Source organism: Rhinatrema bivittatum, chromosome 8, assembly GCF_901001135.1.
Source record: "Rhinatrema bivittatum chromosome 8, aRhiBiv1.1, whole genome shotgun sequence".
NCBI lineage: Eukaryota > Metazoa > Chordata > Amphibia > Gymnophiona > Rhinatrematidae > Rhinatrema > Rhinatrema bivittatum.
The window spans coordinates 79,602,182-79,626,242 of NC_042622.1; the positions used below are offsets into that span (position 1 = coordinate 79,602,182).

General features: G+C 47.1%; 1 protein-coding gene across 9 annotated transcripts in view; it reads left to right on the forward strand.

Moving 5' to 3' along the window:
- The window catches only part of SPTAN1 (spectrin alpha, non-erythrocytic 1), a 457,019-nt gene that overhangs the window by 429,375 nt on the left and 3,583 nt on the right, over positions 1-24,061 (forward strand). For all 9 annotated transcript variants that reach the window (XM_029611329.1, XM_029611328.1, XM_029611326.1 and 6 more), the window contains one exon: positions 17,819-18,015. In XM_029611329.1, coding sequence (XP_029467189.1) covers positions 17,819-18,015 — 197 coding nt within the window. The remainder of the gene's footprint in view (positions 1-17,818; positions 18,016-24,061) is intronic.

The window sequence follows — 24,061 nt, forward strand, 5'->3', positions numbered from 1 at the left end:
ACAAGAGTACCACAAATCTCAAGAAGTACTGTTGATCTCTCTGAACTGGAATGTAACGATAAGCTTCCATGAAGTCTAAAGGGTCAGAAATTCTCCTTTCTGAAATGTCATAATTACTAATCATAAGGTTTCCATCCTGATGTGAAGCATCTTCAAGAAGTCAAGCCGCTTCAGGCTAGGTTGGGGAAAAAGGGCCCTTCCTTTTTCAAAACCATAAAGAAAATGGAGTAACGCCTTAGGCCCTCCTGTCCTTCGGTACTGGCATTAGAGCTTTCAAGTCAAGAAGTCTTTACAGATTCTTTCTTCTCAAAGAAGCAACAAGGAGAAATCATAAAAGCATTGGAAATGGGACTAGCAAACTCCAGAGCATATCCTTTATTACCCCCACCTCCCCCTTCTAGACCCATTGATCTGTAGTAATTTGGGCCCATCTCTGAGAAAAACAGAGACAGATAGCCACCTATCTATGGCACCAGAGATAGGGCCCTTAAGCACCCATTATGCCATTTGAAAGAAACTGGAGCCTGCAAATCTGGCCTCATTTCCCATTTTGGAACGAAAGAACTGGATCGCCTCAAGTCTCAGTACCTACTGCAAGACAAATAACTCTGAGATGGGCTCTATTATGTTATCAGGGAACTCTGGCACTGTTGAGTTGGCCCAAGCCTTCACTATCTTTTCCAGCTCTTCTTCAAACAAGAGCTAACCCTAAAGGGCAGTTTAGTCAAATTAATTTTAGAGTCTGCTGACCAGTATCGCATCCAGAGAGCCCTCGAGCCAGCGTTATGCATGCCACCCCACTGGCTGAGGCGTGCACCAAATTGTAGCTGGCATCTGCCAGATATGCTGCTCTTGGGAATCCTCCCCTAACTTCTCTTGTGCATTCTGCCCAAGATATCAGTCTAGATCTCACCCCCAATACGACCTGCTGAGACCTGAAGAGCCATGCTCACAGCCTCTTTGGATAGCTCAGTAATGCATGTTCTTGAGCTATAAAGGGACAATGCAGTCAAAATTGAGCACACTAAATTAATTTCTGAAAAGACCATCCCAGATCAATCAGAATTCTCATTGCGCTTTACAAAGGAAGGAACCCAAGGGCTCTGCTGATTTGTCCTCAGCAATATGCATTTCACTTGGAAAGATTGAAAGATTCTTATTTTGACCAAAATGTCCCATAAAGACACCATTATTCTGCTGCCTGTCCCATTCAACAACCAAGTTTTACAGTGCTGTAGACAGGAGGGGAGGGCAAAGAAATCCTGGGGCAGAAGAAGGAACTGGACTCCAGTCCAAGGTAAACACTGGGTGTATTCACATCCATAATTCCCCAAGCATTAAAGCGCAGACTGTAAAAATGGTCTCCCTGGAGCAGATACTGAAACAGAAAAAAAGGGCCATTAGCAAGCCAAGGCCCACTGACTGACCTGCAGGAGGATTGGATTCATGTATCTTCAGACTGGTGGGTTTTAGATATCATTTAGTTTGGGTACCGACTAGAGCTTGCTACTTGAGTTCACAACACATTTATGGTTTCTTCTTGTGTAACATCCACCTGAAGTGCAGCAGTTCAAGCCACGCTAAGCAAGCTTCAGCTAGTGAAAGCGGTATGTGCAGTTTCATGCCAAGAGCATGGACAAAGGCGTTATTTCCTAGCGTGTAGCAGATGAACTCAGGACAAATGGGTATAGTGTGCTCGTGCTAGCAGTTGGAGACGGATCTGACGTCAGCATGTAGTACATATACCCCTGCAGGAAGTGCAGAAGCTCAGTAATTTCCGTCTCCAAAGAAGTTTGGAGCTACCTCACGCTTGCTGAGCGTTTTTCCAAATTCTAACTACTAAATTCATAGAAGAATCCTACCTGAAGACGAGCCCTGCACTCCTGTGGTGATACCCTCGGGTCCCTTCCCCAGTTGAGATTCCCGAGGTGATTTCCGTGGTCCCTCGGAGGTAAGAGCCTCGGTCCGGTGGCCGAATCGCGGCAGGGACCTAGCCCCCGAGTGAGAAGGGCTCGGGCGCGGCATAGAGGCAGCCTCGGTCCCAATCCGTTTGCGGTGAGGACTTGGCCCCCGAGCGAGACGAGTTCGGGCGCGGCTTAGAGGCAGCGGGTGCACTTCCTCGAGCGCGGCACTGACGGTAATCACCCTCTCCCCCCACAGCCGGAGACCGCCCGGGTCGCAGCCGGGAAGTGCCGAAGATCAGGTAAGGCGTACATCTTTACTTTACTGGTCTCCGAAGAGCGAGGATTAGCGGGGTCTGCCTACGTGGAAGCCCGCCAAGGAGGTTGCCATTTTGCCTGCCTGCTCGCCGTCCCCATCTGCCCTGGTTCGCCGCCTCAGTCTAGCGTTCAGACCAGACTAAGCGCACAGGCAACGGGCGTGTATGTTAGGCGCCCGAAAGTAATTGGGCGCACGTTGACGGGCGCACGTTGATAGGCGCATATTATCAGACGCATACTCTCGGCTGGGAGCGCACCGGCGCATAGAGATAACAGACGCGATGGAGCGTATGAGAGCCCATGCGTCCACAGAGCCGGCACCTCCAGAATCAGGCATAAGAGCTCTAGGCCTCTGCTCAGCATGCCACCTCAGAGCCACACAGAGCGAAGAAGCAGACTCCCTATGTGCCCAATGTGAGGAGGCCCTGGGAGTTCCAGGCCAGGGCCGGTCCCAGCCCGGATTAATTGCCAGTTCCTCAGGGAACACCCCGGACCTAGCAGGCCGAGGTGAGCAGCCGGGGAACCCTAGAGACCTGGTGCCCCTAAGGCTAGAACCTGCTTCGCTCTCCTGGGTGGAATTATTCAAGGGGATTCACGCCTTTGTCAAGATGCAGTCTGATCCCCGAGCGGACCCATATGTACCGGATGACCCTGCCCCCGGACCCTCAAGACCTAGGCACGGCCACCCGGAAGCCCCACTTATGGGGATTCAGATTGCTCTGAGGAAGAAGGCGAGCTCCCCAAGGAGGGAGAACTTCCTTCAGGGATAGAGCCGTATCGAACTATGAGACGCTTCTTTCTTAAAGAGGATCTCCCAGACCTGGTCTCTCAATGCCTGTCGGGCCTTGTCTAGCATGTACCCCCTAGACCCAGCAACCAAGGAGCTGCTGGCGTGCCCCAAGGTAGACGCCATAGTTTGCGCAATTGTGAAGCGCACCACCATTCCAGTGGAGGGAGGGGCAGCCCTCAAGGATGCGCATGACCGGCGCCTGGAAGCCATTCTGAAACAAGCCTTTGAGGTGGCAGCCATGTCCCTACGAATCACGACCTGCTGCACCGTGGTGACGCGTTCCTGTTTATCACAAGCCAGGAACAACACCCCGGGAGAAGAAATGGAATCAGCTGTCTCGTTCCTCACTGACGCTGCCTCCAACCTAGTCCGTACGGCAGCCAAGGGAGTGTCATCCTCAGTGGCAGCCAGGAGACAGCTCTGGCTACGAAATTGGTCGGCAGACGACTCCTCCAAGACGCGCCTTACAAGAATACCCTTTAAGGGATCCCTCCTGTTCGGCAGCGACCTCGAGAAACTGGCTAACAAATGGGGCGCCTCTCCATTACCCCGTCTACCAGAAGACAAGTCAAGGAGGAACCAGCGCCCTTTTCCTAGGCCATCCAGAGGTAGAAGATCTCAACGCTTCAACCCCTACAGGACTAGCTACCAAGCACCTCGTTCTCAGACCAGGAACCAGTCCTTTCGGACCAGGCACAACAAGAGGGGAACCGGCTCAGTTTCAGGTCCCGGCCGCACCCCACAATGAGAATCAGCCGACCCATCTGGGGGAAGAAGCCATAGGGGGCAGGCTAACCCTATTCTACCACAGATGGGTCGAGATTACTTCGGACCAGTGGGTCCTCGCCATCATCCGAGAAGGGTATTACCTGGACTTCCTTCGTCTCCCTCCGGACAAGTTTGTGGAATCTCCTTGTCCACCCCTCAAGAGGGCGGCACTGGAAGCTACCTTGTGGAGGCTCCTGTCCCTAAAAGCCATAATCCCAGTGCCTGCATGGGAGATAAATTCTGGGCATTACTCCATTTATTTCATCGTACCCAAGAAGGGGGGCACCTTCAGACCCGTCCTGGACCTCAAGTCAGTCAACCGGCACTTAAGGGTCCCAGGATTTCGCATGGAAACTCTGCGGTCAGTCCGAAGTGCAATACAGCCAGGGGAGTATCTCACATCCCTGGATCTGTCAGAGGCTTACTTGCATATCCCAATCCATCGGGATCACCAGCGCTACTTACGCTTCAAAGTCCTGAAACAGCACTTTCAGTTCCGGGCTTTACCCTTCGGGTTAGCCACCGCGCCGCGGACCTTTACCAAGGTAATAGTGGTGGCGGCGTCACTCAGGAAGGAAGGAATTCTCGTCCATCCCTACCTAGACGATTGGCTGATCAGGGCAAAGTCACCGGAGGAGAGCCACCGGGCAACCAACAGAGTTATATCTCTTCTGGAAAGCCTAGGATGGGTAGTCAACACAAACAAGAGTTCCCTACAGCCTTCGCAGTCTCTGGAATACCTAGGAGTCCGATTCGACACCCAGGAAGACAAGGTCAGCCTGACCTCCAAGAGGAAATCAAAACTCCGGAATCGTTTGTAGAACCTGCTGAGCACCACCCGGCCCACAGCTTGGGATTACCTACAGGTCCTCGGCCTAATGGCCTCCACTCTGGAAGTGGTACCATGGGCACGGGCTCATATGAGACCGTTACAACGCGCCCTCCTATCTCGGTGGAGCCCACGATTACAGAACTACACCGTGCATCTACCTCTACCGGCCAGAGAACGGAATCAGTTACGGTGGTGGCTGCAGCCCGGCCACACGAGCCGGGGGTCAAAGATGTGCTCCCCCACCTGGACCCTGCTCACTACAGATGCCAGCCTGAGCGGCTGGGGAGCACACTGCGAACAGCTAACCGCCCAAGGGCGGTGGAACAGGGAAGAGTCGGGGTGGAACATCAACCGACTAGAGGCACGGGCAGTCAGGTTAGCATGCCTGCGATTTGCCCACAGACTTCGAAACAGAGCAGTCAGAGTGATGTCGGACAATGCCCCCATGGTGGCATACATCAACCGACAGGGTGGAACCAGAAGCAGACAGGTATCCCTAGAAGTAGCCCCCCTGATGGCTTGGGCGGAAGCAAATCTCCAGGACATCTCCGCCGTCCACATCGCCGGGAAGAACACCACCATGGCAGACTTCCTCAGCAGAGAAATCCTAAACCCGGGGGAATGGCAGCTGTCATCCATGGCCTTCCAGATGATTGTGGATCAGTGGGGGACTCCGGGCATGGACCTACTAGCGGACAGGTCCAACGCTCAAGTACCCAGATACTTCAGTCGCAGGCGAGATCCTCTATCCCACGGGATCGACGCCCTGGTACAGCCATGGCCTCAGGGGATCCTGCTATACGCCTTTCCCCCATGGCCCCTGCTGGGCGCCATTATACACAAGATTCAGCGGCACAGAGGCCTAGTTCTTCTGGTGGCCCCGGACTGGCCAAGAAGACCCTGGTTCGCAGACATGAGGAGACTACTGGCAGGGGATCCTCTACCCCTGCCCCCTCACAGGGACCTGCTGCGACAAGGTCCCATCCTCCACGAGGATCCAGCTCAATTCTCTCTTACGGTCTGGCCATTGAGAGGGCTCGACTGAAGAAAAGGGGATACTCGGGGTCAGTAATAGATACACTCCTCTGAGCACGCAAGTTCTCCACATCACTAACTTATATAAGGATCTGGAGAGTATTTGAAGCCTGGTGCGAAACTCGCAGCACCAATCCACATGCCGCTAAAATCCCCATCCTTTTGGATTTCCTGCAAGATGGGCTTCAGAAGGGTCTGTCCCTCAATTCAATCAAGGTTCAGGTGGCAGCGCTATCCTGCTATGGCCCCAGGTGTGACAGCAACAGCATTGCCACACACCCAGACGTTTCACGTTTCCTGAAAGGAATCAAGCACATTCGCCCGCCACTGAAATGGCCAGTGCCCCTGTGGAACCTCAACCTAGTTTTGGAATTCCTAGCGGGACCCACCTTCAGACCCCTCCGAGGCCTGTCCCTCCGTTTGTTAACCTTGAAGATGGTGTTCTTGCTGGCCGTATGCTCAGCACGCCGCATCTCAGAGCTACAAGCGCTGTCCTGCCGCGATCCATTTCTCAGAATCACCCCAGGGGCTATCCATCTTCGCATGGTTCCCTCCTTCTTACCCAAAGTAGTCTCACACTTCCACCTCAACCAAACCATATCCTTGCCAACCATGGAAGGGTTGAAGAAATCGGAAGCAGGTAGAATATTGCGTCATCTCGACATCGGCAGGCTGCTGTCCAGATACCTGGAAATGTCAGAAGCAGTACGAAAGACGGACCACCTGTTCGTCCTTCACAGTGGGAAGAGGCAAGGTGAAGCGACCTCACGGGCGACTATTGCTCGCTGGATCAAAGAAGTTAAGGCGGCCTATGTAGAAGTGGGAAAACCACCACCTCTACGGGTCAAGGCTCACTCTACCAGAGCGCAAGCGGCCTCTTGGGCAGAAACTAGGATGCTGTCGCCTGCAGAGATAATTAGAGCGGCAACGTGGTCCTCCATCCATACCTTCTCCAGATTCTACCGTCTGGACGTCCAGGCTAGGGAGGACACAGCATTTGCAAGGGCAATCTTAAACGGACCTCGGGCAGCCTCCCACCCAGTCCGGGAGTAGCTTTTGTACATCCCATTTGTCCTGAGTCCATCTGCTACATGCTAGGAAATGGAGAGATTACTTACCTGATAATCTTGTTTTCCTTAGTGTAGGCAGATGGACTTAGCATCCCGCCCGGCTGCCGATATATATGGGGATTCACCGTTTCAAGGTAAGCCATGTTTCCTTACATAGGGCATTCACCCTGCCAGGTGTCGACGCCTTCCGGTTGAGAACACTGGCGGTCTCCAGCTACTGTCAATCGGTCAGGTTAATCATGTTCAGTTAATCCATCGGTCAGTCACACATATATCCATAATGCTTTTGCAAGGAAGATTACTGAGCTTCTGCACTTCCTGCAGGGGTATATGTACTACGTGCTGACGTCAGATCCATCTCCAACTGCTAGCACGAGCACACTATACCCATTTGTCCTGAGTCCATCTGCCTACACTAAGGAAAACGAGATTATCAGGTAAGTAATCTCTCCATTCCGTAAAAGGATGGATTGTTCAGGCCTATTTTGGATCTAAAGAGTTAACAATCATCTTTGTAGCTCTCATTTCCATATGGAGACATTTCAGTTAGTGTTGATAACAGTTCAGTAGGGAAAATTTCTTTCGTTACTAGATCTTTTAGAGGCATGTTTTCACATTCCCATCAGGGAAGATTATCAGAGGTTTCTCAGCTTCTGTATTCTGGGAAAACATTTTACATTGAGTGCTTACTTTCTCTCCACTGCCCGAAGATTCTTCACCAACGTAATGGTAGTTGTAGCAGCTTTTCTGAGAAAAGAGGGAATTGTGGTTTATCTCTGTAGATGATTGGCTGATCAGAGCCAAGTCTCTATCAAGAAAGAATTGGAGTATCCAGTAGATGTGTCCAAGTTTTAGAAGGCTCAGGCTAGTTAATCAGTCTCTGGAATATGTGGGAGCTCAATTTGATATGAAGGTAGGCCCTGTGTTTCTAACCTTAAATCAAGTGACCAAAATCATAGATCAGGTGAAGAAGTTCTCTGCACAAGAAGATCCAAAAGACTGGGACTGCCTTCATCTACTGGTTCAATGGCAGCAACTGTATAGTCCCATTGTCCAGAGCCCCACATACATCTCAAGTGAAAGCCTCTTGGTCTATAAACATATCGGAAACCAGGGCAATTTGGTTAGCCCTATGTCACTTTCTACCCTTCCTGAGGGGAAGAGCAGTGAGTTATTTCCAACAGTGCAACAGCTGTTACCTATGAGAACAAACAAGGGGGAACTTGGACCCAGAGGATATCCAAGGAGAGATGAAACTCCTGTTTCCTTGGGTGGAGAATAATATACAGATTTCAGCGATGCACTTTGTGGATCTGGAAAACATTTAAGCTGGATTTCTAAGCATAAATATTCTCGATTCAGATGAATGGGAGCTCAGTCAAGAAGCCTTTTAGAAGATAGTGGATCGATGGGGCAAAAAAGCCAAAGTTCAGTGATTCTTCAGTCAACACAAAAATTCAGAAGCGAAGGGATAAATGCCTGGTTCATTCTTGGCCAAGATGGGAGTTAATGTATGTGTTCCCACTATGGCCACTGATAGATTGGACTTTAAGAAAAATAGAGCTGGAAAATGCTTGAGTTGTTTTGGTGGCACCAGAATGACCAAGAAGACCTTGGTATGTGGATTTAATGAGATTGCAGATCAACCTCTACAGTTCTCATGAGGTCTTCAAGTGTGTCTTGATTCTGTTGCGCTATCTGGCACTTGCTTTGTCTATATCTTGTATATGTTGTTTTGTTCTATAGGATTATTGTGTTATGTAATCTGCTGAGAGTTTTGGATCAGTGAAACAGAAATCTTTTAAATAAAAAAAAAAATAGTTCAGGTGCTACTTAGTCATGGATGATCAGTCTACATCTGTTTTACAGTTTGGCGAGATCAAGATTGCACAGGAAAGGTTACTGTTACTCTAATTTCTACTTTATTAAAGACAAAACATTCTACATGCCTGTGTTATGTTAGTGTGGTGTTTATTTGAAGCACATTGCAAAGAATGGTTAGTTATCTCCCTGGCAAGTGGATATTTCTGACAACTTAACCTTTCTTCAGCAAGGTTTGACTAAGGGTTTACCTCTAAATTCTCTAAAGGTTCAGGTGGCTTCAATTCAGTCATTCCCTTGGAAATCAAATTTAACATTGCTATGGTTGGGATGGTTTTTGTTAGTTTGTAATTTTTAATTTAAGAACATAAGAAATTGCCATGCTGGGTCAGACCAAGGGTCCATCAAGCCCAGCATCCTGTTTCCAATAGAGGCCAAACCAGGCCACAAGAACCTGGCAATTACCCAAATACTAAGAAGATCCCATGCCACTGATGCAATTAATAGCAGTGGCTATTCCCTAAGTAAATTTCATTAATAGCCGTTAATGGACTTCTCCAAGAACTTATCCAAACCTTTTTTGACCCCAGCTACACTAACTGCACTAACCACATCCTCTGGCAACAAATTCCAGAGCTTTATTGTGCGTTGAGTGAAAAAGAATTTTCTCCGATTAGTCTTAAATGTGCTCCTTGCTAACTTCATGGAATGCCCCCTAGTCCTTCTATTATCCGAAAGTGTAAATAACCGATTCACATCCACTCGTTCAAGACCTCTCATGATCTTAGACATCTATCATGTCCCCCCTCAGCCGTCTCGTCTCCAAGCTGAACAGACCTAACCTCTTCAGCCTTTCCTCATAGGGGAGCTGTTCCATCCCCTTTATCATTTTGGTTGCCCTTCTTTGTACCTTCTCCATCACAACTATATCTTTTTTGAGATGCAGCGACCAGAACTGTACACAGTATTCCAGGTGCGGTCTCACCATGGAGCGATATAGAGGCATTATGACATTTTCCGTTTTATTAACCATTCCCTTCCTAATAATTCCTAACATTGTTTGCTTTTTTGACTGCTGCAGCACACTGAGCCAACGATTTTAAAGTATTATCCACTATGATGCCTAGATCTTTTTCCTGGGTGGTAGCTCCTAATATGGAACCTAACATCGTGTAACTACAGCAAGGGTTATTTTTCCCTATATGCAACACCTTGCACTTGTCCACATTAAATTTCATCTGCCATTTGGATGCCCAATCTTCCAGTCTTGCAAGGTCTTCCTGTAATGTATCACAATCCGTTTGTGATTTAACTACTCTGAATAATTTTGTATCATCCACAAATTTGATAACTTCACTCATCGTATTCCTTTCCAGATCATTTATATATATATATATATATATTGAAAAGCACCGGTCCAAGTACAGATCTCTGAGGCACTCCACTGTTTACCCTTTTCCACTGAGAAAATTGACCATTTAATCTACTCTCTGGTTACTGTCTTTTAACCAGTTTGTAATCCACGAAAGGACATCGCCTCCTATCCCATGACTTTTTAGTTTCCTTAGAAGCCTCTCATGAGGGACTTTGTCAAACGCCTTCTGAAAATCCAAATACACTATATCTACCGGTTCACCTTTACCCACATGTTTATTAACCCCTTCAAAAACATGAAGCAGATTTATTAGGCAAGACTTCCCTTGGGTAAATCCATGTTGACTGTGTTCCATTAAATCATGTCTTTCTATATGCTCTACGATTTTGATCTTAAGAATAGTTTCCACTATTTTTCCCGGCATTGAAGTCAGGCTCACTGGCTTATAGTTACCCAGATCGCCCCTGGAGCCTTTTTTAAATATTGGCCACCCTCCAGTCTTCAGGTACAATGGATGATTTTTGTGATAGGTTACAAATTTTAACTAATAGATCAGAAATGTCATTTTTGAGTTCCTTCAGTACCCTAGGATGCATACCATCCGGTCCATGTGATTGGCTACTCTTTAGTTTGTCAATCTGGCCTACTACATCTTCCAGGTTCACAGTGATTTCATTCAGTTCATCTGACTCATCACCCCTGAAAACCATCTCCGGAACTGGTATCTCCCCAACATCCTCATTAGTAAACATGGAAGCAAAGAATTCATTTAGACTTTCTGCAATGGCCTTATCTTCCCTAAGAGCCCCTTTAAACCCCTCTGTCATCTAATGGTCCAACCGACTCCCTTACAGGTTTCTTGCTTCAGATATATTTTAAAAAGTTTTTATTATGAGTTTTTGCCTCTATGGCCAACTTCAATTCAAATTCTCTCTTCGCCTGTCTTATCAATGTTTTACACTTAACTTGACAATGCTTATGTTTTATCCTATTTTCTTCAGATGGATCCTTCTTCCAATTTTTGAAGGATGTTTTTTTGGCTAAAATAGCCTCTTTCACCTCACCTTTTAACCATGACTGTAATCATTTTTGCATTTATTTATTTATTATTTTATATACCGACATTCGATCTCAATCAAGATATCACACTGGTTTACATTCAGGTACTGTAGGTATTTCTCTATCCCCAGAGGGCTTACAATCTAAGTTTTTGTACCTGAGGCAATGGAGGCTAAAGTGACTTGCCCCAAGGTCACAAGGAGCAACAGCAGGACTCAAACCCTGGTCTCCTGGTTCATAGTCCACTGCTCTAACCACTAGGCTATTCTTCCTCCCTCCTCCTTTCCACCTTTCTTAATGTGTGGAATACATATGGACTGCGCCTCTAGGATTGTATTTTTAAACACTGTCCATGCCTGTTGAACACTTTTAACCTTTGCAGCTGCACCTTTCAGTTTTTTCTAACTATTTTCCTCATTTTATCAAAGTTTCCCTTTTGAAAGTTTAGTGTTAGAGCTGCAGATTTACTTATTGTCCCCCTTCCAGTTATTAGTTTACATTTGATCATGTTATGATCACTGTTGCCAAGTGGCCCCACCACTGTTACCTCTCTCACCAAATCCTGTGTTCCACTAAGAATTAAATCTAAAATAGCTCCCTCTCTTGGTTCCTGAACCAATTGCTCCATGAAGCAGTCATTTATTACATCCAGGAACTTTGTCTCTAGCAAGTCCTGATGTTACATTTACCCAGTCAATATTGGGGTAATTGAAATCTCCCATTATTATTACACTACCAAATTGGTTAGCTTCCCTGATTTCTCTAAGCATTTCATTATCTGTCTGACCATTTTGTCCAGGTGGACGGTAGTATACTCCTATCATACTCTTACCCAACACACATGGGATTTCTACCCATATAGATTCTACTGAGCATTTAGTCTCTTGTATGATCTTTATCCTGTTGGACTCTATACCCTCCCGGACATAAAGTGCCACACCCCCACCAAGTTGATCCACCCTATCATTGCGATATAATTTGTACCCTGATATAGCACTGTCCCATTGGTTATCCTCCTTCCACCAAGTCTCTGTGATGCCAATTATGTCAATCTCATCATTTGCTGCTATACACTCCAACTCTCCCATCTTATTTCTTAGACTTCTGGCATTGGCATACAGATATTTCAAAGTGTGTTTTTTGTTTGTATTAACAACTTGCTTTTCAGTTGTTAGGGATAATTCGGAAATCATTAGCTTCGGTGATTTTTTACATATAGGCACATGGACTATGTTTGCTTTTAATGGAACCTCTCTGTTAGGATGCCCTAACTCTCCTGTTTCATTAGTATCTTTCAAGGATACATTTTTCCAAACCATGCACTGCTGAGTGACTGTCTGCTTTCCCCCTAGTTCTAGTTTAAAAGCTGCTCTCTCTCCTTTTTGAAAGATAGTGCCAACAGCTTGGTTCCATTCTGGTTAAGGTGGAGCCCATCCTTTCAAAAAGGTTTCCCCAGTTCCTAATAAAGCTGAATCCCTCTTCCCTGCACCATCATCTCATCCATGCATTGAAACTCTGGAGCTCTGCCTGCCTCTGGGGACCTGCACGTGGAACAGGAATCATTTCAGAGAATGCCACCCTAGAGGTTCTGGATTTCAGCTTCCTACCTAAAATCCTAAATTTGGCTTCCAGAACCTCTCTCCCACATTTTCCTATGTCATTGGTGCCCACGTGTACCATGACTGCCGGCTCCTCCCCAGCACTGTCTATAATCCTATCTAGGTGATGCGTGAGGTCTGCCACCTTTGCACCTGGCAAGCAAGTTACCAGGCGGTCCTCACGTCCACTAGCCACCCTGCTATCTACATTTCTAATAATCGAATCACCAACTATGATGGCCAGCCTAACCCTTCCCTCCTGGGCAGTAGCCCTGGGTGACTTGTCCTCAGTGCGAGAGGACAATACATCACCTGGATAGCAGGTCCTTGCTACAGGATCACTTCCTGCTACACCAGGGTAATGTTCTCCTACTGGGAGACCTTTCTGATCCAAGGCAGCACTGGGGCTGCCAGACTGGATTTGGGACTTGCTTACTATGTCCCTGAAGGTCTCATCAATGTACCTCTCTGTCTGCCTCAGCTCTTCCAAGTCTGCTACTCTAGCCTCCAGAGATCGAATTCGTTCCCTAAGAGCCAGGAGCTCTTTGCACCGAGTGCACACATAACAATCTCTCACTGGCTGGTAAAAAATCATACATGTGACACTCTGCAAAAGACTGGAAAGCCCCCCTCTTGCTGCTGGACTGCTGCCTACATCTTAGTTTTATTGAGTTCCTAGTTAAGTTTAGGATATTAAGGGAGTTGGAATGAGAGTACTTTAAATTTACAGATGAATTTACTAATTAATCAGCTAGTGTCCTACAAGGGGATGATTAAACTTTCAATAAGGGCTGGTAAAATAGTATGATTTAGATAAGACCCTGATTGATTTTTAATCAGAAAGTGTCTCGTGCTTAAAAATCAAGGGTTGAGTGGGTGGGAAAGACAGACACTAGAATTAGCTATCTCTGGCTTGCTTATTACCTCAGACACTCACAAACTCTAAAGAATTTCCCTTAATTTCACCTTTCACCAAACTTTTATAAGCCCAAAAAATTTCTGAAAACTATACTTGCCAATCCTCTTTAACCACCTATAAATTAATCTTCACTCAGTTAATGGTCCTGTACTGCAAAGGGTGCGGGGCCTCTGGAAGCTGGGTCTGTGGACGTCAATCCCTGGATCGCTTGCGGTGACTTCTGGACTTCTCTCCCGGGGGATGCTGGGAGCAGTATGCAGATGAGCCTTCCGGTCCTCCTTTGAACATTGGATACACTCAGGCTATAAGTCTGCTGTTACGTGGGTAGAGTCTAAAAAATCTCTGTCACGTCCCATCTAAATACTGCTTGGTTCCTAATGTGATTAAGAGATTGTGTTCCCAGTTAGGTCAGTTGTTTCTCAGTGGAATCTTAATTGGTTCTAAAAACTCTACCAACATCTCCATTTGCACCTTTAAAGCATGCTTCGTTTAAGGACATTTCTTTAAAGGTGATTTTTCTGGTAGCCATTTGTTTAGTAAGACACATTTTTGAGCTTTAAGCTCTCTCTGTAGAGATCCTTTTCTAAATATTTCTTCAGATTCTGTGACTATTCATCCAAACCCAACATTCTTGCCAAAAGATATTTCTAGTTTTCACCTAAATCAGACTATTTCTTTTCCAAGGAAGTGTCAGGGGAACAACAGTTCTTTGAGGTTATTGAATGTTCGTCAAATTATTTTCATGTACCTAGAAGTCACTAATTCACAGGTCGATACAGTTATGCCGCGTTAGAGTGCGGCAGTGCCAGGCGCACCCTCGTTCCCCGCACGCACAGTTCTCTTCACCTACCGCTCAATACTCTCTTCAAATTGCATGCAAATGCATGCCGCGTCTGCGAAGCATTAGGCGAAGGTTAGGCCCGCGCAACCCATTTTACTGTATAGAGCGCCTATACAGTATCCTGGGTGCACGGGCCTAACGCTTCACGGCCACGCTGGTATCTGTCATTTCAAATGTCATTTCAAATGACATTTGAAATGACAGGTACCAGGAAGTGGACAGTTATGTTCTCCGATGCTCAGCAAACTTTCCCCCAGCCCCCATTCACCTGCCCTGGCCGCGTCCGGTCTCCGGTGCAGCCCCAGTCCTGTCCCCTCCTCCCGAAGCAAAAAAAACAAAACCGAAAAAGTAGCAAGAGAGCGAGGGGAGAGACGGGAATCCTAGGCTCGGGCCTGCTAGTCCCTTCTCCTCCCCTCCCGAAGCAGGGCGCGAAAAGCAGCCTTGCTCCGGGAGGAGGGGGGGCAGTTTAAAGCGACGAAGCGACTTACTTTTGCAGCCCCCCCCTCCGGACATCGGCGACGACCGCGGCTCCTGCCTCCAGCTGTCAGACAGACGCATCGCACGTGGGAAAGCGGCCCCTATGCGTGCAATTGGCTGCTCAAGACGTGACGTCACGACGTTTGGCGTCACGGCATGTGACATCACGTCTTGAGCAGCCAATTGCACGCATAGGGGCCGCTTTCCCACGTGCGATGCGTCTGTCTGACAGCTGGAGGCAGGAGCCGCGGTCGTCGCCGATGTCCGGAGGGGGGGAGCTGCGGCGCAAGGAGAGAAGACGCAACTTACTCCAGCCAGCCCCCACTTCGGCAGCCCCCCTACGGTGGAGACGGCAGTGTAAAGCGAGACGGACCTTCGGCGGAGACGGCACTGTAAAGCGAGACAGACCGCGGCGCAAGGAGAGGAGGAGAGAGAAGACGCAACTTACTCCAGCCAGCCCTCCTCCGGACAGCGGCTCCTCTGCCTCCCAGCTGCCGGCGAAGATAGACGCCCGAATGGGTAGGCCCCTCGTGCAATTTGACCTCAAGGCGTGACGTCGCATGCCGTGACGCCAAACGTCGTGACGTCACGCCTTGAGGTCAAATTGCACGAGGGGCCTACCCATTCGGGCGTCTATCTTCGCCGGCAGCTGGGAGGCAGAGGAGCCACTGTCCGGAGGAGGGCTGGCTGGCTGGAGTAAGTTGCGTCTTCTCTCTCCTCCTCTCCTTGCGCCGCGGTCTGTCCCGCTTTACAGTGCCGTCTCCGCCGAAGGTCCGCCGTGGTCCGTCTCGCTTTACACTGCCGTTTCCGCCGAACGGGAGCTGCCGAAGTGGGGCAGCATTGGATTTTTTTTTTCGCTTTTTTTTTTTGCTTCGGGAGGAGGGAGAGGACTGGGGCTACCCCGGAGACCGGCACCCATGGACGCGGCCAGGGCAGGTGAGCGGGGGCTGGGGGAAAGTTTGCCGCTTACCCTTACTCCTGCCTCTAACGCAGGGGTAGGGGTAGGCGGTAAACTAACAGGTTAAATGCGCGGCAAATCGGCAGGGAAAAAAGCGATAGTCGGAGCGCGCGTCACAGTATCGGAGGGAATAGCTAATTCGTTCATTAAATAGCTAATTCGTTCATTTACATATCATTTACATGCTGCGTGCGGGAAAGGTTACGGGTCGGTTTCAAGAAGCGCTAAGGACGCGTGAAACTGGAGACTGTATCGCAGGATCGCCTTACGCGTCCCAATTGTGCGCCCACAGCGAGTTAATCTCCAACCGCACCTTACAGTATCGAGCTGTCATTTTGTAGGTCAGACAGGTTGTTTTATTTGGAGGCCTGCGCAAGCTGAAGTGGCCACTAAAGTTGCTTTAGCAGGGTGCAGTAAAGAGATAATTGTTTCAGCTAATCTGCTGAAGGGTCATCGGGCTCCAGAGGTTCTTCAAGCCCATTCTGTAGGAACACAATCTTCTTGGGCAGAAGTGGTAACTGTACATGCTGAGGATATTTGTAAAGCGGCCATGTGGTTTTCCTTGCACAAATTTATTAAGTATAATAGACTGGATATTCATGCTAAAAAGAATGCCACTTTTGGAGCATGCATACTCAAAGCAGCCCTAACTTCCTCTCTCTTGGATTAGTTGTTTTGGTACTACTTCCTACTTGTCTGGACTGGTGTAGCAGGATGAAAAGGAAGGAGAAATTTAGTCTTCGACTTTATTTTCCCCTTCTTTATATCCCCACTGCACCCTTTGTTAAAAATGCTACCTTATCCCTGCTTCCCCGTCCCTGTTTATCTCCCCTCCCCCAACCACCTTAGTTAATGTACGTGTCTCGCTAAAATGATCAATTGAATGTAATTGGCTACCTCTATTTTTGACATGATGTAACAGTTGTGATCTTCACTTGGAATGACGGTATATAAAATGGTTAAATAAATGTTCTTTCCTTTAGTCCTATTACACCAGTCCAGAACCCTCCATGGAAGTTAAGGTCCTAGTAGTTGTGAAGTAGTTCTTCAGATTGTTAAAATGAATATGTTAAGTCTTCAGAGAGGAGTTCCATAAGATTTTATTCTATAAGAGATTTTGTTTTTTCTCTCCAATCTAATGTTTATCTATTGTCACTTTTATTTTTCTTCAGTTTTGATTTTCACATTTTAAATTCATGTAATCTTTGTAATTTGCTTTGTAATGGGAATACTGGCTATAATTGTTCTGTACCACATAAGTAGTGGTGGTCTTATAGAGAAAATATTTGTAATCTGCTTCCATCTACTGGTAGAGGGAAGTAATTCACTTGTCAGGACTAGGGTAGCAGGATTAAAGGAAAGGAAATTAATAGGTAAGCCTAATTTCTTCTTTTACCAAACACTGCTGTTTAGAGCAGAACTCACAGTGATTGTAATTATGGCCAGGCTCTTTTAAGAAACTTATTTGAATAACAGCTTCAACTTCCCACCTTATCTAACTGGGTTGCAAAACTTAACATAGTAATGATGGCAGGAAAAAGACCAAGCTGTACATTGTCTGCCCAGCAAGTTTCTTATGGCAGCAATTGCCATTCTTTGCAGGTTACCCCATGTTTCTGTTAAGGGTGGTAACTGCCACTCCATGCAGGTTACCACCCTTAACAGATACATGGGGTAACTGTTGCTCCATGCAGATACCTTTTGTTGCTGCTTGTCCACAGAAAAAAAGTTGCTTATCTACAACAGGTGTTCTGTGAACAGCAGAACAGCCACCAATCCCTCCCGCCTCCCCCCCATGCAGTTGAAGCCAGTTTGTGAATAGACTGAACAATGTGCACAGTGATGGCAGCACAGGAATTCTCATGCATGCTGAGAAAGACCTTTTGTCCTGATGATGTTCAGATGACATCACCCACTTCTATGGCTGGCTGTTCTGTTGTTCATGGAGAGCACCTGTTACAGGTAAGCAACTTCATTTTCCTATTCTGAAGTATTTCTGCTTCATTAAAGGCAGACTGATTTATATGTAATGTCGCTCTATTACTTTTCCAAACAGCGTAAGCATCAGGAAATCCGAGCAATGAGAAGCCAGTTGAAGAAGATTGAGGATCTTGGGGCTGCCATGGAGGAGGCTTTGATCTTGGACAATAAATACACAGAGCACAGCACAGTGGGACTGGCACAACAGTGGGACCAACTTGATCAGCTGGGAATGAGGATGCAACATAACTTGGAGCAACAGATCCAAGCCAGGTAATAGATTATAGCCATAAGTTTTTCCCTGCAAACAAAAATGTAACCAAGCTTAGTTCCAAACTCTTATAAGAACAAAAGTATGCTGGGTCAGACCAAAGTCCATCAAGCCCAACATTCTGTCTCTGCCAGTGGCCAGTAAGGGTCACAAGTACCCGCCAGATCTCCATTAGTTGATATATTTCTTGTGTCTCACTCCCAGGGATAAGGCATTGGCTTTCTCAAGTTTACCTGGCTAATAACTGTTTAAAGATTTTTCCTTCCGGAATTTATCCAATCCTTTTTTGAGCCCCATTGTCTTAGTTGCTTTGACCACTTCCTTCAGCAGCAGATTCCATAGCTTGATTGTTGACAGAGTAAAAAAAAAAATATGTCCTATGATTTTTTTAAATCATTCTCTCTTTATTTGGTCTACCCCACTAGATTTATAAAATATCATCTCCCCTCTGTTATCTCTTTTCCAAGCTAAAGGGTCATAATCTATTTAGCCTTTTTCCGTAAGGGAACTTCTCCAACCCCGTTATCTTCATTGCTCTTCTCTGTACATTTTCTATGTCTGCTATGTCTTTTTTGAGATGAGGTGACCAGAATTGCATATAATACTACAAGGTGTAGTCGCACCATGGTGCTATACAAGGGCATTATGATATTTTCAGTTTTATCTATTTCTTTCCAAATAATTCCTAACATTTTATTTGCCTTTTTGACCACTGCCACAAACTGAGCTGAAGATTTCAAGGTATTATCCAGAAAGACTAGGAGAACCTTTTCCTTGGTGGTGACCCCTAACTCAGAACCTAGCATCGTGTATCTGTAGTTGGGATCATTTTTCCTTACGTGCATTACTTTGCTCTTATCCACAATTTTTTTGCATCTGCCATTTAGAAGCCCAATCTCCTAGTCTCACAAGGTTCTTCTGCAGTTCTTCACAATCCACTGCCATACCAGAACTTTCTATACATTGCTCAAGATCAAAAAGAGGTAAGATGGTGCAGAGATAGTGGAAAAAATCCAGGGTGTTAGGAGTTTCCTCAGTAGTGCACTATTGTAAGTTTTTAGACTGGGAGCTCAGCTGTGCATATAAACAAGTGCAAGCAGATAAAGTGAACACTGGGGACACAGTCATTTCTGTTTAGAATGGATATGGTACTTAAGAAAACATTAACAAAAAACCCCAGAAACAGCACTTCCAAGTCAAGACATCTCAATGATCCATATCCAATAGCTGCAAGTGAGATTTTACCCAAAAAATCTCCAACCTTTCTTTCTGCCAGTAATCCAGCACAGCTAATGCATCAAGAAAAACTGTCACATGCTGTTAGGCCTCCAGATTCATTGCTTGTGATTTTTGTTCCACTGCACCACTGCTTTAACCATGTCTAGCGTTTGATACATCATTGTGGAAAATGCACAATTGGGCCGGATTGATCATAGTGTATTGTATATTCAGGCTATGCAGCTCCTTAACAGCCATGAGCTGCTGTCTTTTCTGTTGCAGGTCAGGTGAAAAATCCAGAAATATCAAAATAAGATTGCCTGAAAATCCAGCATCTTCAGATCTCTGGCATCATTTAGAACCAGGTGCTTGTCAGTGAAATTATGAAGTCATATGATAAACCGTTCTTGGTTGGCTTCCCTGGACTGGTAATGGGGCAAGGGCCCAGTGAGCCCGATGTAATTTCATCAGTCCGGCTTCTGTTTCCATTCAGAGTAGATTGGGTAGCCACTCCATCCTTCCAGCACCCCCAAGATACAGATGTTGCAGCATCTCGAACGAGCTTTCAAAACATCCAGTTTTTTGAGAATGGCCGTATAATTCTTACCCATTTTATCAATTTTGGCCATATTAGTTGCAGTAGCCATTTGTAGCTCAGCAATTCGGCCATCTTGTTCTTCTAAGCGCTCTGACTGCTCCCTTACACTTTAGAACAACCTTACCACTTTCTCCACTATGACGCTCATGCGGGAGTCCAGCTTATTTGAGATTCTGCCTGCATACGCTTCCCCCTGCAGCCCGGCTCAGCTGGCCGTTGCCGCCGCGGCTCCCCTTGATCATGCCGCGTTTTTTTCTGCCTGCTCTACTCCTGCTGCCTGCCACTTGGGGAGGGCCCCCCCCCCCGCGGCAGCTCCAAGTCCTATGGCCCGGGGTCGGCCTTTCCTGCGCGTGGTTAGGCCGTTCTCTGCCCGAAAAACCGCGGGAACGGCGGACATCTTGGGGGAGGTTTTTTCTTCAGATTCAAGGCAGGAAGAAGCAGGAGAGCCCGATTTAACTGTTTCCCCTCCGACTCTAAGCCTCGTTCATTCTCCAGAGGGGTTTTCTGACCTTCCTCTCCTCCCCCCCCCCCCCCCAACCTGGGAAGCCTAGACCTCGTTTCTTAGTGGAATTTGGGCCTTTATTCCACAAATCCTCTTTGGCTAGCCTGCGGGAAGTGGAGGTTCCCTCCCCAGGTCCCGTCCCCCCCCCCCAGCAAAAATCCCTCGGGTATCTCCACAGCTCCTTGTTGTTCCGGATGGCCAGGGTTCCGTTAGTCAGGGTGGTGCTGGGATGCCCCCCCCCCCCAAAAAAAAAGACAGCTGCGCCCCCTGATCCGGACTCTAGTTTGCTTCCAGGGTTTCCCCTAGAGGGGGTGACCCGAGTGTCCTCCATTGATCCAAAGGGCAGAGCTGGACCAGCTCATTCCCTTGACTTTGGGATGAGCTGGGCATTTGAGTGTCACCGGAGGATTCGGCTACGCCCCCCTCACAGCTAACGTGGACCCAGTCCTGGCGGGACTTAGGGATCCTACACACATGTTCCCGTCCCACACTATGTAAAGACAGCTGCTCCTCCAGGACTGCGAGCCTCCCGAGGTGGGGCTCCGCGTGGGTGAGGCAATGGACACGCTCTTTCCCCTTCCTGGTCAATGCCTAGAGATGCTTAAAGCTTCCACGGTGGACGTTTTCATCTCTGCGGTATCCAAGCACACCACCATCCCAGTGGCGGGGGTGATGACACAGTAAGCTTTATCTCAGACGCATCTTTGAAGTCCTGGCATTAGGGCTCCAGACGACTATCTGCGGCAGTCTCATGCAGCGGGCAGGCCTTAGGTGGAGTTAACAATTGCTCAGCACCCAGGACCTCCTGTCTGCAGAGGCGGAGCAGGCGGAACAACTGGAGGCAGCAGGGGCATATGGGATGGACACCCTATAAGATTTGCTCCAAGTGCTGGCCAAGCCAATGGTTGCAGCTGTATCGGCCAGGCGTTTCCTCTGGTGGCGCAATTGGTCTATGGGTTCCTCCTTTAAATCGCAGTTGGGCACTCTTCCTTTCTAGGGCAAGTTGCTCTTTGGTGAGGACCTTGAGCAGCTTATTAAATCCTTGGGCGAGAACATGGTTCATAAGCTGCCGGAGGGCCGCCCGAAGTCTCCTTAAGTCCTGGTCTCTTTCCCTTCCGGGAGGGTAACCCACAGCACTCAGCCGCAAAGCCCTCTTCCCAATGGATTACGGCTGACCCATTCCTCTCTTCCCAAGTTAGGTGGTCGTCTATCCCCGTTTCTCGAGGAATGTGTCAAAATAACGTTGGTCCAGTGGGGCCTCAAGGTGATAGACGAAGTTTCCGCTTAGATTCTGCTCGGGATCTTCCAGACCTACACATATTCTGTCCCTATGAAACTGGAAGCGTCCAGCTGTATGCCAGACTCTTGTCCGGTTGCATGAGCTCAGAGCTATAATCCCTGTCCTGGTGGAGAAACAAGGAGCTGACCAGTATTCCGTATACTTCGTCATGCAAAAAAAAAAAAAGAGGCAGTTCCTTCCATCCACCTTGAACCTCAAGAGAGTCAGTCAGGTCCTCAGGGTTCCCCTTTTCCACCAGGAGACCCTGTGGGAGAGGATGGTGGCAGTTCGCTCGCACAAATATCTGGTCTCACTCGACTTAATGGAGGCTTACCTGCACATACCGACACGCCACGACCATCAGACGTATCTCCTGTTCAGCATTCTGGGGTAACTCTTCCAGTTTCAGGCTCTTCTGTTCGGACTCGTCAATGCGCCTTGCACTTTTACCAAGGTTATGATGGTGGTAGTGGACGCTCTCCGCTGGGACAGGGCCCTGGTTCATCCCTCCTCCCTGCAGGTCGGTGGTCGACAGGGCTTGGCTTCCCTCACCTCCCTAGGGGAGATAGCTTTTTCAAGAGCAATCTCCAGCTCTCCCAGGTTCTGGAATTCCTGGGAGCAAGGTGTTCCTGACAGATACTCGGGCGCTCAAACTTATGGATCAAGTGCGTAATTCTCTTAGCCATGCCAGTCATCTTGCTCCTATGGCTGTTGCAGATACCACTGCAATATTGAAAGAGTCATAGATAGACCACGTCATATTTTGCACAATCCTTTGTATCTGCCATGATCTCATTGAAGGCTTGTTGCACTTTTTTTATTTTTCTTGTAGTTTCTCAAGGATATTATAAAGACACTGAATCATTCCTGTCTGATGTGCACCAATTCTGGCTTGTAAAGTCACACCCTGATGTAACCTTTTTCCAAGTGTATTGAGAATCCTTGGATCTTTTCCTGGGGATGAGTTTGAATAAATTTTTGTCATCTTAACTTTTTTCATTGTGGACTCCACAATGATCGTATAAGGGAGTTGCACTTGTTCATGTCCTGGACATTTTTTAATTCTGTATTTTACATCGTTTTTTTGCTACAGGTGGTCCAGTGAAAGGTGTTGACCATAGTTTTATTTTAGACCATTAGAGCATCATGCATTGGTAATGCCTTGTATTGTTTTGGAGGTTCTATGAATCTGAGGACCCCTTGTAAGTCGCTTATTTCCTCTGGGTCCCATTCTAAGCTAAATGGTATTGCTTCTGACATTTTCTGAAGAAAGTTTGGATATGTGAAGTCTTCCGCTGGTGTTAAACACTTGGGTTTGATAGTGGATGTAGAGATGCATTTCTGATTGTATTAATACAGTCATACAAACTACATTATGACCAGATATAGTCTGGATATATGAAGCTAGTTCTGATTTATGTTTGTCTTCTGTTATATTCTCCTTTCTCTTCTCGAAATACGGAGGTGAGAGATTTACTTGTAGATGTTTACAGCTTTTCTAGTATGGACTGAGTGGCAAACTACTGTTGCTGAGGAATTTCCTTCATATGTGATTACAAAGTCTACCCATAGTTTCTGTAGAAAGGCATGGCATTCTTTTACTGTTTGTTGTGGTAGGACTGTCAACTTTCTTTGACTATGAGTCTCCAGTGTAGGAGGTGAGTACAAACTGACATTTCTGTATGTTTTCTCCTTGTACGCTTTCTTCCAATGGGATCAGAGGAAGAGTTCAATGATGGAGATGAATCTTGCAGGATATAAGCATATTTGTGCCTAGGTTTTAGCTCCAGGTGCTCTGTGTTGCTTTTCTTCTGCACCAGTGATGGCTGGCGCTGATATTCTGGCACAGGTGGTGATTCTCTGTGCAGACGCTTCAGCATCGGTGAATCTCCGCATCAATATTTCTGCACTGACAGTTCTGTGCCATGTATATTTGGTGCTATAGCTTCATGGCTTGTCTTTTGGTGCTAATATGTTTTCGGCGTAGATGGTTTTTGTCTCAGACTTGCCGATGCCAGTGGTTTAGCGCTGTGTCTCTTGGTTACAGGTTTGTCTCAGCTGATGCTTCGGTGCCATTTCTCATACCTCCGTTGATTCTCGACTCTTTCGAATCGAAGCTGCCTTTAAATTTGTTTCCAGTATATCCTGCTTCAGTGAACTTGAATGCTCATATTGTAGCAGGGGTTTGCAATAAATCAGTGCCCTTGGGGATGTATGTCTGCAGGAGCCACAATTAGTGGAATCATGATCCAGGTTGAGGCATTTTAGGCAAAGAGAATATAAATCCAGTATGGACATTTTATGTCCACACTGTTTAAATTTTTTGCACAGATTTTTACCTCTGAAGACATTTTGAAAATTTGTGGTGATGCTGAGAGAAGTGAATTCCTAACCATTCGCTAAGTGGACAAAAATAGACTGAGGAGACTCGGACACAGTGACACTAGCACG